The following is a 15559-nucleotide window of genomic DNA, read 5'->3' as shown; positions in this document are numbered from 1 at the left end:
CAATTCTGCTCTGATTTCATTTCATTCGGCTAGTTTGAGATATTGTTTGGGCTTCTTTATTACTAGTTTTGAGGGCAGGGCTGATTTTGTACCAAATGCCCTGGAGCCCTTTCCCTCCTCCTTAACGCCTSCTGTGGGGCAAGCGTGGCAGCAGGGGCAGCCCCGTGGCAGCAAGCCCCAGGGTTTCAGCAGCAGTTTGTCCTCCTCTGCCCAACTCAGTGCATCTTACCCAACCAAACTACTGTCCCTTGTCCCCGCTGGAAGTATATAGTGGCTCTTCTAGCATCTTGTTCCAGTATTTGCTTCAGCACAAAATTATCCCTGGCCAAACTGCATCCCTGGCAAAAGCTGCATCACTTTCTTTTGTAAATGTATGAAAAGATTCACAGAGTGCTGTTTTATCATCCTTATCGGAGCTCTGTCCTTCAGCTGTACAATTGTGTATTTTCCTTTTGTAAGTCTGTGTAATTTGTAAAGAGAGCACATTTCAGTGAAGCAGGTTTTTTACTGCGTGCCTAACAAGGCAGCCCTTCAGGGAGAGACTTCTGCATTGTTTTATTTTGTTTCATATTTACCGCAAATAAAGGCAGTAGATCATTTCTGTGTTTGTTTTTACCGTTTTACCTGTTCTCTTTACTCTTTTTTTCTGGTCTCTGCCCGTCCTGTCATGTGACATGCACTTCAGGATCACTTGGGGGGTTTTCCCCATTTGCTGACACTTTGCTTAGAGAAGCGTGTCATTTTACTAGCCTTGCAACTATTCATTATTCTTTGCAAAGTCAAGCCTGTTTGTTGCCATAACCTTGCTTTGAGCCAATTATAACTTTACCATTAATAATTCAGTCTCTAGTTAGTCTATTTGGAAATCATTCCAGCTGTTAAATGCCCTTATTCATATGACTTAGCTGATCTGTAATAAAATGAGCTGTAGTCTTGTGTAGCATCTCATTTTCTGTCTTTTCCTAGTGACTCTTTTGCATGAAATATTGCATTTGGGGCATTGTTTGGGAGCATGAAATCTTGTCTTGTACACTCAAGGGCCTTAAAACCCTGCTGTCCTCCCTTRCACAGCAATGCAATGGACATATTCCTCTCTGATGTTTCTGTTCCAGTACTTGCTTCCAGCATTTGGAAGTTCTTTCATCCTTTCCTCCTCCCTTTCCCCTCCAGTAATGATCTGCCAATCTGGGGGATTCAAGCAGCRTTTGGCAGCTCCATCTCTGCTGCTAATTTAATTTTCTTCTGACCCACCTAAAACTTCTATTAAGAGTTTGCTCTTTGCAGCCTGTCCRCATTCACACGACTTTGGTTGGAGTTACAAAAGCTTTGAGCATTTTCCCACAGCAGAGGTCAACACCTGGTTTTTTCCAGTGCTGGCAGCTATGGCAGTGATAAGCAGGCAGGATAGATGTACAAATGGGAAGGAAAAGGAAAGTTATGCAGGTTGCTGGCACAATTTAATGCTTTATTTCAGATATGCAAGACAGGATGTTTATTAAAGAAATAAAAACCAACCTGCTTATGAATGTATGAGTGCGTTCTCCTTAGTTTGCTTTTGTACTTTAATCCAGAGAGAAAAAGCCTTTCATAAACCATTCTCATTCCACTGTCTCATCAGGAATATGTTTTCCAATTGCTCTTCCTTCCGTCCGACCAGGGATAAATCTTGTCAACAAATTACTTTCTTATCCCTCTGGTCAGAATCTGGCCTGAGCTTTTACCTTTGATCACTTTGCCTTGCCCAAACCATGTGCACACTTTCCTGGGCCTGTTGCAAGGCACCAAAGGGGCCAAGGGTGCACGTGGACGGTAAACCTGGGCTCTCTGGGTTGATGTGTGCTAAAGCCATGCAGTTTCCAAAACGCTACACAGTCACCAGTGCAGGTTCATTGCACGCCAAATTGTCACGTGTTGGGCAGTTCTTCTGGGTACATGTCTGCATCCTCTTTCTCTCACCACCTCCGTGGAGAGACTYGTCTTTAAGATCCCCAAACGTGTGAGCTGTGCTTCTTTTGCCTGCGCTGCACATACACTTGCAGATGACAACTGAAGCATCTGTGTATTTGCAACCGTGGATCATTACCAGCTGTTGAGTCATTTGCGACCCAAATTTAACTCACTGTACTTTGAAAATAGCACATAAGGGTAGAAAATAAGAGTGTTTATTCTACACAACTGTGGTCCTGCCTTCTCAAAATAATCATTCCACTGTTGAATAATTTAAAACACACAAATGTAGCAATTTAGAACAGCAAGTGTAGGCAAAGCTCTGTGATTGACGTCTCCTAGGTGGCTACGAAATATCTTCGTTGCAGCTGCCAAGAGAAGGCAAAGAGAAAARTAAACAGAGAGAGAAAGAAGAGGACAATTTCGGGTGTTCATCTTGAGCTACCCTGGGTCTAACGGGGCACCTTGGATTTGTATTTCTCACTGATGAGCAATGCTTCTACTCTTTCCTCAGGATGCTTACTCGGGTTGAGGTGATCAGTCACAGCAGTTCGGATGGAAGCAACGTTCTGTGATCATAGTGATTTTTTCCTTTTGTACAGCATTACTCTTTGAAAAATCAATTTCTAATGTTTCTTCCCCAAAGCGAATGGCTTTAGAAAGTTTACATAAAGCCTGTTTTTTCGTGTGCATTCATATATGCACACAAAGCCTAAGCTACTTCAAGTGATCTTTACTAAAACAGAAGTATACAATGAGTAGCTGTAATCTGAGCAGTGAACCTTGGCATAAATATAGTCATCACTAAAGGATATCTTTTTCCAGTTTGAAAATTATTTATAATTCGAAAAGGTTGGATCACTGGAAAAGTGATATGCCAGTCATCCTTTAATCCTGTTGGAGACATTAAATTAATGATGGCTGCACAGTGTGTGCAAGTACAGGAACTTAAGAAGTCAGCAGAACTCCTTTAAGACCAGCATAATAACTTACATATGTTTATTGACCTCCAGATGGAGACAAAGGCTGATTTGTATCAAGAGGTATCATAAATTGATTATGGAAGTCTTTGAAACAAGCTTTGGTGACAAAAGATCAGCCCCTTCTCTACCATGCCTCCCACACCACACGTACACAATTTATTTCTGTTTCTACTTTTGGTTAAGTGTTGTGTTATGCTTTAAAGTGATTTAAGGCCTGGAACTGGAATRAAAAACTTGAATTAGTGTATAGCATTAATAGATTTCAAATGCTGAAAGCTCTCTAAGGCCCTGGATTGTTTAAAACTGTCAAACGCATTAGAATGGCATTGGAGAAGGCAGAAAAGGAGTCGGTGAGGGTTTTTATGGACCTGCGACAAGATCCAGAGCCTGMAGCGGCCAAGCAGTTTTTGTGCCTCAGCGCTCCTTGGGTAGTACCAAGGCAGAGTGAATGCACRCTAAGATAATATTTGCTCTTCATTGCAGTGGGGGGTTAGCCTGTTTTCAGAAATAACGTATCTTTCTGAATTTCAGGATTTCGCAGTCCCTCTTTTCAAGCCACTGTCTTCTACTCAGCTTGTGGTGTCCCTTGCAGACAGTGTTGCAAGTTGTGGTCTCAGGTCCTGCTGTAAACTCTATTCCTTGGGYGTAAAGAGTGGTTCTTCTTTCTTTATACATACCTAAGCCTGGACACTTGTCCACAGTGTCCAAGAACACACACACGACTAGGACTGGAGATGCTTCTTTATCCAGACTGACTAATTATCATCAAGCTCCTTTTCGCTGTTAGTACCATTTTGCTTTTGAACATTGTTATCTAATTTCTTCTTTTACTCCAAAAATAAAYTTTTAGGAAATCATCTACATAGACATACACTTCCCTCACCATCTTTCTGTGGTTTTAAAATTATGTCAAAGCGATCTGTTCAGCTTTTCCAAGCTAGAAAACAGCTGCTTGGCTAACTGTGTGACRAGGTGATACAAAGTTCGCAATACATAATGCTTAAAATGCAGAGCCAGGGTAGCATGTTAAGTCTGTACTTCTAATACTTCTTTATGCTTACTGATGCACTGAGAACACATTTTGCATTTATTTATTAATGCTAGCATCCATTCTGAAAATGAAATAGGAGATTCTCTGAAAACATGAAAGATTGCCTACTTCCACTGTACTGGGTTTTGTATGTCATTGTGTACCTTCCACTGAAATCAAAGGTACTTTTATAATTTYGTGTTGTAATATACCTCAAGGGGAATCATAACACGTATCTCTGCATCTCCTACAGTGTAAGTTCATAAATAGAGCTATAGTCTCGTCACAGAAGCATACTGTTTTCACTAGATGTGCATTCTTTTTCTTTTTTTTTTTTCTTCAATTCCTTAATTGAACTGATTCTGTAGGTTAATACCAACAGGCTCATCCTAAACAGCATAAACAGCAGAACCTAAGAGTTTACATAGGAGAATAGACAGTAGGAGAAGATAAAAACTGGGTTTTCATGATAATAGCAGAGCTGTATTGCAGGGACTAGTCATTTAGAGGGTTTTTTTTTGTTTTTTTTTTGTTTTTTTGTTTTTTTGTTTTTTTGTTTTTTTTTTCCTGGAAGGTATAGCACAACTAGGAATTCATTGTCAACTCCATAGCATTTGATCTCTGTGGAAACATTATCAGCTGACTTCAAAGTCAAACTTCAAATGTTTTGGGTTTTTTCCTTCCCTCTGGCTCATTTCTGATGATCCTAGATGTGCCCTCACACCCTGGAGGGAAAATACCTCCAAAAACAATTCTGGGAACCTTGTACGAGATCACAGAAGAACACTGGCATTTAGGAGAAAGAAAGGAAAGACTTCTTATGTGGTGCAGAGATTTGACAGCCTGGAGCAGAAGACAGGACAAGTAGTGTATGTACAAAACAACTTTTTTTCAGTTTTAACTCGAACTGATCTGCTTCTCTGAACTTGGCCTATAGTACACTAAGCAGTCAGCTCACTCTGACTTATCAGCAAAAGGAACTAGTCACATTCYCTTGCTTGTTCATTTTAAAAGGCAGCTATACTGACTTGTAATTTCTCACTCTCCAGAACAGAAGGTACAGGTAGAGGTTTAGATGCTTTCTAGAGTTATGAGAAGAGAAAATCTAGTCGTCTATGAAGAGCACACAAACTAGTTTGGTTGTCAGGGATGTCAATAGGTCTCATGGGGGTCTGACAGGAGTKAATTAAAATAGAGAAAAGTAGAGGAGATTGATCTGACAGAAATACAAAAGACCTTCCCACCCATAGTCCTGAAAAACAAGCTCTGTGGTATTTTAAAATTCTGTAAAYGGTCCTTATCCCTTGATAATGTCATCAAGACTTTGATCTGTTGCTGGCTTCTGAATTGCAATGGCAAGTCACTTCAAGGGCAGAAGATCACTGTAGAAACAAAACTGGCATTCATTATTGAGTTGATATTTAAAAATATATACATATTTACTGAGTTCTGCATGCCTGGCATCCACAAGCAAAGAAGACTGTATGGGCAGCAGAAGGAAGAGTAATACTGGCATGATGTGCTAGACAGGAAGAATTCTGTATGGAGAGAGAAGTGAGCAAATGTGTATATGTAGCAGATCTTGTTAAATACAGGGATTGAAGCAGAGCTTAGATTCACCTTCTTGCCTCTTCGGATTGTCAGCTTAGACAAACAATGTTCCCCTTGCACAAATCGATGTTCTGCTTGCTTGGACTAATTTGCCAAGATACAGCAGTTCCATGGGCTGCTGGAAACTTCACAGAATAAGCAGGTAGAACCAGGCAGAAACTAGATGTGTTGGGCACTCCTTGTTTCCACCCAACTTGGACCATATCTGGACCTTCCAGGGGTCACAGAAACTAGTCATGCCTAGGTACTTGCGTGAGCAGGAGATGCTGCAGATGTCGTGTTCCCTCTGCAACAAGAAAGAAGATTTCAGCATACTCCATGCCACGTGATCCTTAATAGTTGTATTGCTTAGGATATACAAAAAGGATTTTTCTGTTCCTGGAAGGGTAGCTCAGGGAAATGGTGATGRACCTCAGAGCCTTTTATTGCAAGGATCCTCAGTTTGCATTCAGCCAAACTAACTGAAAATCATTACAGCCAAAGAGTCCTTTGGTCACTTGAGAGAATGAATTGGTGTGCTTCTCTCTGGCTCCTAATGGGAAAATGTCCAAATCAGGTAGTCACCACCACCATCCAGAGCTCCGGTTGTCTTCTTAACTAGTGCCTTCAGCAAAGGAAAGAAAGATTAAAAAAGATGTGTGGGCTACTTTCAGGTTACGTGCCCTGAAAGTAGCCCCTCTAAGAGTATTTTTAGTGGCACACACCTCGTCAATATGGAAGAAGGTTGCACTGAAGTTGTCTCTCCTTCAGTCTCACTTCAGTCTTGAAGAACTTGTGTCTGAAGGCTTTTCAGCAGTTTGTAACCCCCTACAAAAGGAAGCCTCCAGAAACCAAACTTTCTGAGAAAAGATCCTGTTTAGAGAGAGGCAGAACTGTTGTGGTTACTAAAAGACCAAGTGCAAAGTGGTGCTGGAATTTGGTGGGCTGTGGGAGATGTCTCTGTGGCAAAGCAAACCCAACCCTCGTTACACTATTTTCTCTCGAGCTCCGGTGGATGCCTGGAGTGGAGGGCCTCATTCTGAGATACAGTTTGTTACCAACTTACCTGTCTTTTCATCTGGCAAATCTGAGATATGACGGTGGTGCTGGCTCAGACTTCCAGTGTCCCTTTTCAATTGATCTGTTAGTCTCAGAGCCTCAAGGTGCAGTGATAGGGAAGTCCTGAGAGGTCCATACTATGGATTGTGAAATAAACTCTGCCTGTCACCAAACTGCACTGTAAACTGAAGATGATCCTATAACTGCTGTAATATTGTTGCATGTATCATGGTGATTTACATGAGCCCAAAGATCTTGCTCTTTAAGTACTTGTGGCTGTGAGAGGGGCTACTTAGTYCTATGATGCCCTAACATGTTACAGCTTGTGCAGCTGCAGTTCAATAGATAGGCATCCTTGCTGAAGTAATACAGAGCAAGGTGTCCATCTTGGGGGTGGTATGGATGCCACGGGTATATTTTGGGACAGGAGGCCAAATGCAAACAGCATTCTGGCCGTGGCTATAATGCAATAGCATAGMATGGCTATAGACCCTGCAGTTCACTCTGGTTCTTAGTATTAAAAAGAAACGTACTGAATTCCAGCCTAGGTAGGTTGATAGTTTAGTCAGGACACAGCACAGGATCTCCATCACCCAGTCAGACTTCTCTTTCCATCTCCGCTTTTTCAGAAGGGCAAATTTCCTTCACTATTCTGCTACCTATCGGTGATGCTGCAAGCTGCTGCTGCTGTAATGGTATGTAATTAAACAATAATTTATATTCTGTGCATGTATGCACAGAGCAATAATGTGTTCTCAAGAGCCATGTGCTGCTGAGGCGTTTAATCCATGCACAGAAGTAGTTTACTGCAAAGCTGCTCCATCCAAAAGGCTTTTGTCATCACCGAGCTGGTAAAGAACTTGGTTTATTCTTTAATAATTTCACACGATTGTGGTATAATTTAAATAGCTAATGGTACCCTCTCCACTTTAGGATCAGACCTCATTTTATTTGTTTGTTTGATGTACCTTGAAAATAATAAAAGCTGGTAGGGCAGAGGAGCAGAAAATAATGTTGCTTCACTCGTGATATGTTTTTTTCTACAATAGTATAATAGAAAAAAAGATGGTAATTAAATAAATAGTATTCCTTCCAAAGAAATTAGTAGCCACAAATTACCATCGATGGCAACCACTACAAATACTTTAAAAAGAGGAGATTTACATGTATTTGAGAACTGCTTGGTTTCAGAGGGCAACTTAAAATCCATACCTTTGTCTTTTTCTTCTTATCTGTTAGTGTTTATAAGTAATACTTGACATTTCTGTCTCTGAAAAAAAAAAAAGAAAGGAAAAGGAATCTGGGGAGGTTTTTTGGTTTGTTTGCTTTGTACATCTGACAGCACAGTTAGTTCATGAGTCATTTCTGCCTGCCGTAGGGGGAAGGGAGAGAATACGTGTCTTTCGATCAGACGTGGAAGAAATGTTTCCTAAATAACAAGAGAAGTGACTTGTACGGCCACAGAGCCGGGGTCTCAGAGGCAGGCTTTGCACTGGGAACATTTTAATTGCTGGGTTTCTTTTGGATTTCCCTTGACTGCAAGGTGATGGTATCTCTATTAGATGAGGAGTGCTGGAGGGGCGAGCAGCCCAGCGCGTGGCCCRTGCCCCGTGCCCCAGCTGAAAGTGCGGCAGGAGCTGCTCTGCCCACCCCAGCTGCGGGTGCCTGCCAGAGAGCCAGAGCTTCTGCGCTCCCTGGCCCCAGAAATGGGGGAGGACACATCCCACATGGGCTCAGAAAGTGTGAGCTCAGCACACTGGAGGCTCTTCTCCATTGCTGCTATTAACCGGAGCATCCTCTATGTAGTCTTCTGCTAGGCAACAAGGTGACATAGCTCATATTTATCATCTGTAGCACTGAGAAAGCTAAAGGACTGAGACTAAAGGATGCCAATGTTATGGGGAAAAAAAAAAAAAAAAAAGATTGTCCCTGCCCTAACAAACTTCCAGTCTAAATGGAAAATATGTTCACTCTAATGTTTAATTTTCTTCTTCCAAAACATGTAACAAGGGAAAGCATAAGATAACCGTGAGATATTTAATAGCTCAGGTGCTCCAAGCTGTTGCTGTTGATCACCTGTCCTTTGGCAAGACGCGTTTTCAAGACCAGATGGAGAGGAAGGGCCAGTCTCCAACTGGAGGGTCAAGACAGAGGTTTGACTGTACGTCCAACTGCGGTTTTTGTGATGCGGGCACAGCCTTACATGGAAATTTATCTCTTACYTGACTGAAGCATTTTGCAACACATGAATTTCTTTAGTCAAAAACACCACCATCACTTTGTCTCATTCGCTCATTAGTGTTTCACTTAGGATGGCAACACGCAAATCCCCTCACAAGGAACTTAGTATAGTCTGCTCTCCCCAAGCGCTGGAGGGGATGGTCTTGATCTCCCCCATCCAGCTCGCATACCAGCATATCCCCGTGAGCTCTTGTTGCTGCCTGTCATTCGTATTGTGTATGCCGGTCCCAGGGAGCAAGCGTCAAGCCTCAGCTCAGCAGCAATCAGGTCCAGTTTGCTGGTTAGGTCAGGGTCAGGGAACGCGTTTTGGCAAACGGATAGAGTTTGTATTGCTGTTGCGGCCCAGGGATCTGGCTCACCAGTGCACATGTAATGGGGGTGCATCACTGACTGCAAGAACCTACCTGGAAATTTTTTGATGATTTAGTTTTTTTTCTAGAGAAAAAGAATCTCAGGATTGGAGATATTCAGAATATGCTACAATCCAGCAGCCCCAGAGGTACCGTGTCCATAGTGCAGGCTGTGTCAGGGGTAGGAACACCACCAACCTTCCTCATGCCATCCAAGCTTAGTGTCTTACCCAGACTGGGAGAGGCTGTATTTCCGAGGGCTACTTCACTCTTCAGGGCCTTTCCACTCATGGCTCTTTCGCTATGATGGCCAACAATTGTACCTTTTGGCAGAATGATCTTTTGCGTTACAATTCCTAATTCACTAGGAAAAGCTACCAAATAGCTGTAAAGTGGTAACAGCAGGTTTTATCAGTAACTCTCATGGTAAGATCTTAGATTAACTACAAGTGGGCACTTCCTTGTTTGGTTAACTACAAACAGCACGTGAGATTCATATAATGGCCATAAAGATTCCTGTAGGTGGCATAAAATGGCATTTTTTTGTGTCTCTCACGTATAGTACTAGGGAGGGTGATACACCTGTGTCCACAATGCAATATGAGATGGCCTGCAGAAGCCAAGAGGGGTGAAGCGGCTGGGATCCACACTAAGCATCCTCTAACATTGTGTGTGACTATCAGTATTTATCATCCTGGGATTAGCACGTTCTCCAGCTAAGCAACAGGACAGTTTCTACTGTTATTTTTCAGTCTTCATTAATGTTCACGTGTTATAGGACAGAATACAACCCCCCCCACCCCCAGCAAGGTGGAGAGCCAGTGTACTGGCAYGGGGAGTGTTTGAAATCTGAAGTTATTTCCTTCCCTTTTGTACTCTAGCAAATGCAGCTTCTCTCTGGCCGCACAGATTTTCCCACCCACCTCTCTTAACAATTTTGTGTTTCTCTGAGAGCTGAAATTATCACATTCACACTAGCAAAGAAAGGCCTTTCACGTCATTTTCTAACTGCAGCCCTTTGAAGCAAGCCGCGAAGCTTGGTTTGGAGCACATTGACTCTGATGGATCCTTTCCTCCCAGTCTCACGATGTACTAGACTTGCTGACATGTCACARAGCAGCAATTATGTTCTTGCTAGACAGCTTCATGTTACTGGATAACCTACGTGACAGAGTAAAACACAGAAGGGGGATCGTGACTTCTAATGAAATAGCTTCTGAGTACGGGACTGKGGGAGGGAGGCCCTCCATTCCTCCTGCTCTGTGCTTTGAAATGGTGTAGGACTTTTCTGAAAAGAGATCCAGAGCCCRGGATCTCACAAGGCAGTTTCAGAAGTCTAGAGCATTGATTATAGAATAATTGGGTGCTGCTCTGGGCAGTCTTTATTTATATAGCTATAGCCCACTGCAGCAGCTCTGTGGTCCTGACTGGTATTCTGGGGCATTATGCTAATACARGTATTTATGAATAGCTTAGGCCACRTGGAACTATATATAGTATTAGTGAAGGCATTCAGAGTTCCCAAATCCTCTGTCACTTACAACAGAAAAATGTCTGCAGGTGGCACTCGACAAACACATAGGAAGAGAAATAACAGTCTAAACAGACAAGGAGGACAGTGATCAGAGGAGAAACTGAGAGAATAACTAAACTGTGTTCTCATAGCAGGTTTGCAACAGATTTGCGTGRAGATCCCAATTTTTTATGATGTACCTGCTAAACAAAGGAAGTGGGTATAGTGGGAAGTCCACACATTTGTGGACCACACATTTATGTTCCTCCAAACAGCTTCAGATTCTGAGCCTAACTCCAGAAAAATTCACCACACAATCTTATCTGTCTTCAGAGCAAATTGCTTGAAATCCATTTCTTCAATCAACCACAAGAAAAGAGAGAAAAGCAGCAGAGAAACAAAAGAAAAAAAAAGGTGCAGGCAAGAAGCAGGAGCAAGGATAGGAAGGGGCAAAAGGAGGCAAAGATGTCAGAAGAAAAGAGCTTGATACTAAAAACAAGATGGCTAAGACTGCTATGGAAGATTATGCTATCTGAAGGACAGGGCCRGGAAGCCTAGGAGATACCTTGCCACCAGCTGCTAGTGAACAGAGGTCTAAGACAGGACATGCTGCACAGCTAACACGCTGTTGATCTGTGCATGAACAGCAGGCCAGCAATGCCATGCGTGTACCCAGGTCTCTGCGTGCTGCAGGTCGCACTCTGTGCCCAGGGCATTTCGGACTATTCAGGGAAGCTCAGGTAGAGAGAGGGATTAGAGAGGAAAATAGGCCATCAACTTCACGTTGATTTTAGTTTTTATCTCTTGAAAGAAGCGTAGAGCGTGTAGAGTCTGTAACTGTCTATTATTTGGTGCAGCCATGAAACCTCAGGAGCTCTGAGTTTAACTTGATGGTGAACCTGGGCACCAGGAATCAAAATTAAATTCATCCAGGCTGGCTAAGGTTCAGCCTCATCTGATGCTTATGACTTTCCATAATGCCAACAGGCAGAGCTATGAAGCCTGTCTTCACAGTGTCCACAGGAAGAAATGAAGTGTTTCTGCAGAGATGAAAAACAGAAACAGGATATTTTGGAAATTTTCACAGTACTGAAGAGGGCATCTGGATTGGGAATACAGTTATGCAGAGGGTAGCGTCTGAGGGTTGTGAGGGATTTAAGATTTTGACATTGGCATTTAAAAGGCGGGGATATATTGAAAAATTTTTGATTTTGATGTAGGAAAAGTCTGAGAAAAAAATCTCTCCAAGTCATTTGAAATGTATGTTTCAACAAAACTAGAATACGTCGAGTATTTTGTAGTATTTTCTTCTATACAGTGCATCATAGAAAAACTGAAATTAAACAAAAATTCAAGTGTTTTGACAAAAAATGTTGAAACATGACATTTGTTTCCATGTTCATCTAAAGCAAAGTTCCAGTTTGCTGGAACTGCAAAACCAATAGGAAGTGCTCGTAATGGCAAAAACGTTCCTGTTAAAGCCTCTCCACACAGCTCTATTCAGGATCAGATCACTGGTGGCACTCAGTTCTTTCCCTGGGGTGCTGCTAGACAAAGCTACTTTSTATATGAACATATTCCTGTAGGTATTTCCTTACTGATTGTACCAACTCTTTTCACACGACCTGGAGACCGGTATTTCTATCTTTCTAACTTTTCTTTCTTTTTCTCCTCTCTCCTTCCCCCTTTCCCGTTCTTCTCCAGGAACCTTCTGCATCATTTCACTGTGCACGTGTGTGGCTGGAATCAACTTCGAGCTCTCCCGCTACCCTCGCTACCTGTACGGACTTCCCGACGACATCAGCCATGGCTATGGCTGGTCGATGTTTTGTGCGTGGGGGGGCCTGGGCCTCACTCTTATCTCTGGCTTCTTCTGCACTCTGGCCCCTTCTGTCCAACCTGTCCCCAGGACCAACTGCCCCAAATCTAGACCTGAGAATGGGACAGTGTGCTAAAACGAATAGCAAACAAACAAATGCATATATATATATATATATATATGTCTATGTATGCCTATACATGCATATATATGTATATATAATTATATATATATATATATATAATCTCAAATTAATGCCAGTGCCAAGGTAGAGCTGAGTCCACGTTGCACTCACATCTCCACCAGACTCTGTGTTGCTTCGTTCTTTCTCACAGAGATGGGAAAGCTTTTCTCTCACATGGCTCTTTCATCCAACTCATAACTTCAGCATCATAATTTAAAGGTCAAACGAACATAACGTTGCACCTACCTACTGCCACTTGGGAAGGGAAAAGGGRGATCTGGAACCAGAATCTGTACAGGACGTGGGTGGGGGGGATGGGAGGGAAACCGGTCCATTGCCGCCAGAAAGGAAAACGCAAACAGCAAACAAAGAAATAAATCAAGCATTTGAGCCACCTCTAGAATGTACCTCCTCAAGGCCATTATCAGAAATCCACCCACTTTCCTTTTCTTTCTTGAAACAAAATGAGAAAAGCCTGACCTGTTGTTGGTTTTAATTTTTTTTCCTGCTTAAATGGACAGAACATGTGAGGAAAAAGAAAAAAGCATTTTCTCTTTACCTGCCAAACTTTAGAAGAAGCAAACAAATGAAAATAAGGAAMGAATCTATTGGAATAAAAAAGAAAACAACAACAAAAATAAACCCATGAGGACATTTCAGCGGGCTCTCCAACAATGCGGTTTTAATCTTCCARCTGCCTTACATCCAGGCTTACAACTGAGGCTGAACTGCTAATGTAAATGCAGTAGAAGGCCTTTTGAAAATGCTGTGATACGTGTGTGTATAACTCTTTCTTCCCTCTTCTTCTTTTCTTTTCTTTTTTTTAAAGAAAAAAGAAAAATTTAAAATCTTACAATGTGATTGTCCACTAAACCATCTATGCTGTGTTTGTGGTCCAAGACTGAAGCACCAGAACTGCAGAATTGTGAGGAAAACTGTCAGTTCTGAAACAGCATGTCTTCTTTGGTGGATTTCTGGAGTAATATTTGTATTCATGGAGCATCWGAGAGATCAGGATGGTGGATCCAAGGGAAGACCCACCAGGGAGGTGGGGGGAGCCCTGGCAGTTGTTCTTCCTGGGTATTTACTGGAGTGGGATTTGATTGAGTTTCCATTTTGGATATTTAAAAAAACTGGGCAAAAGCCATTGCTGAGGACAAAAGGGGAACTAGTCAACATAAGGAAGAAATAAGAGACGCCCCATGTTGTGTTCATGTATGCCAAATAAGACCTTCCCACATCTTGTCTTTGGAAACTGCCCCAGTTCACTGGACATCTCCACTCTCCATCTGGGAGAGCTGTCTGTATGCTCGGAAAAGAAAGGGTCGGGTACAGAGAATGCAGATGCATTTCCCATGAGCTCAAGTGTTGTGTGATATAATTGCTACCCCGCCAATGAGACTCTCTTTTTTTGTCTTTCTCCTTCCTTCCTGCTACTTCTCTTCCCATTGTCTCCTTTTCTTTTAACTCTGCTCTTCCCATCGTTCAGGTTCACAGGTACCAGAACAGCTACGGCTCGATAGGAGGTGAAAGGCATTAAGGGAAGCAAAGCATTTCACCTGCCAGGGCAGCAGGTCCTTACAGAGGACCTGTGSCTCAGGGGAAGGTGGGGAGAAAGTGCCAAGGGTACAATCAAAGTGGATCTGAAGAGGTGACTACTGAACAGCCATGTGCAGGAGCAGTGGTACCACTGACAGCTGTACAGGCAAAGGGAGACAGGGCAAAAAAAGGAAAAAGAAAGGAAAAAAAAAAAGTTCCCCCCAGACCCAACCCAACATGCTGTTAATTCAGGGATAGTCTCAGCAACCATTTCTCACACATGATAGCTCCCATGCTACTAGTCTTTGATAGTCAATAAAAATCATCCCCTGCATCTACACAAAACTGACTGGGAGAGGAGGCAAACCACTGAAGTAGTGTCTGCTGCACAAAAGCGAAAGCATTACTATCCAGATCATGCCATTTACACAGCTGGGGAGCAACAATATTTTGCTCTGGTTAAAAAACCAAACAAAACAAAAACAAACAACCCCCCCCCCAGCAATTAGTTGTTATGCAATTCAATTGCACAGGCAGCCACTCCACCTTCCAGCTCTGCTTCCCCTTCCCGTTACACCTTGTGATGACATGATGATGTTGCTTTATCAAATTATGCCCCAAGAAATAAAGTTTCTAGAGGGCATTTTGGAATAGGGTGATTTGGTTTTCCTTTAATTCTTGCTCAACTGTATGGCTTTTCCTTTGCTGGTTTACAGATTACCAAAACATGCCAATGCCAGCTGCCAAGTCAGTATGTAGCCACTGGAATGCCAACACCGGCAACTGAAGTTTTGTAATTTCATTCTGCATTAAATCTTAGTAGAGAAAGAATTTATATATTTATGTTGAAAATTGAGGCCTTTAAAAGATCCTTCCTTTTTAAGTAGATTGGTTTCTCTCTCTCTCTCTCTCTCTCTTTCTTTTTTTTTTTTTTTTTTTTTTTTTTTTTTTTGGGGCACACTGTTTCCAGATGCAGTCATTTTGAAAAGCTTTGAAACTGTATGAATATGCAAGTGCCTACCAGGAAAGGAGGCTGATGAGTTGCCATTGGTCAGAAGGAAATTAAAATAAGCGCAGTTCTTGGAAAGCTAAATGAAAATTGAAAGCAGTAAACTAATAACTAAAAAATGGAAAAAAAMTCAAAAAAATCACCATAATTTTTCAAAGTTTGAAAATTTTTGAGAAAAAACACATTTTCATGAAGATATTAACTCTTTAGAAAAATGACAGTTGTTTCATTGAAACATCTTTGAATGCAGACTTTCTTCTTCCTCTGCAGTTTTGAGCGTGATAGGAAWGATGTT

The 15559-nt window shown here is 42.1% G+C and overlaps 1 protein-coding gene across 1 annotated transcript in view; it reads left to right on the top strand.

Moving 5' to 3' along the window:
* Positions 1-12672, top strand: part of TMEM178B (transmembrane protein 178B) — a 212819-nt gene extending 200147 nt beyond the window's left edge. Inside the window, exon 4 of the mRNA XM_085322546.1 lies at positions 12418-12672. Coding sequence (XP_085178672.1) covers positions 12418-12668 — 251 coding nt within the window. The 3' untranslated portion in view covers positions 12669-12672. The remainder of the gene's footprint in view (positions 1-12417) is intronic.
* Positions 12673-15559: the final 2887 nt, after the last annotated feature.

Source organism: Rhea americana, unplaced genomic scaffold (assembly GCF_003343005.1).
Source record: "Rhea americana isolate MKP2758 unplaced genomic scaffold, rheAme1 scaffold_79, whole genome shotgun sequence".
Taxonomy (NCBI): Eukaryota; Metazoa; Chordata; class Aves; order Rheiformes; family Rheidae; genus Rhea; species Rhea americana.
The sequence above is the reverse complement of the archived record's forward strand: the minus strand, read 5'-3'. Positions and strand labels throughout refer to the sequence as shown.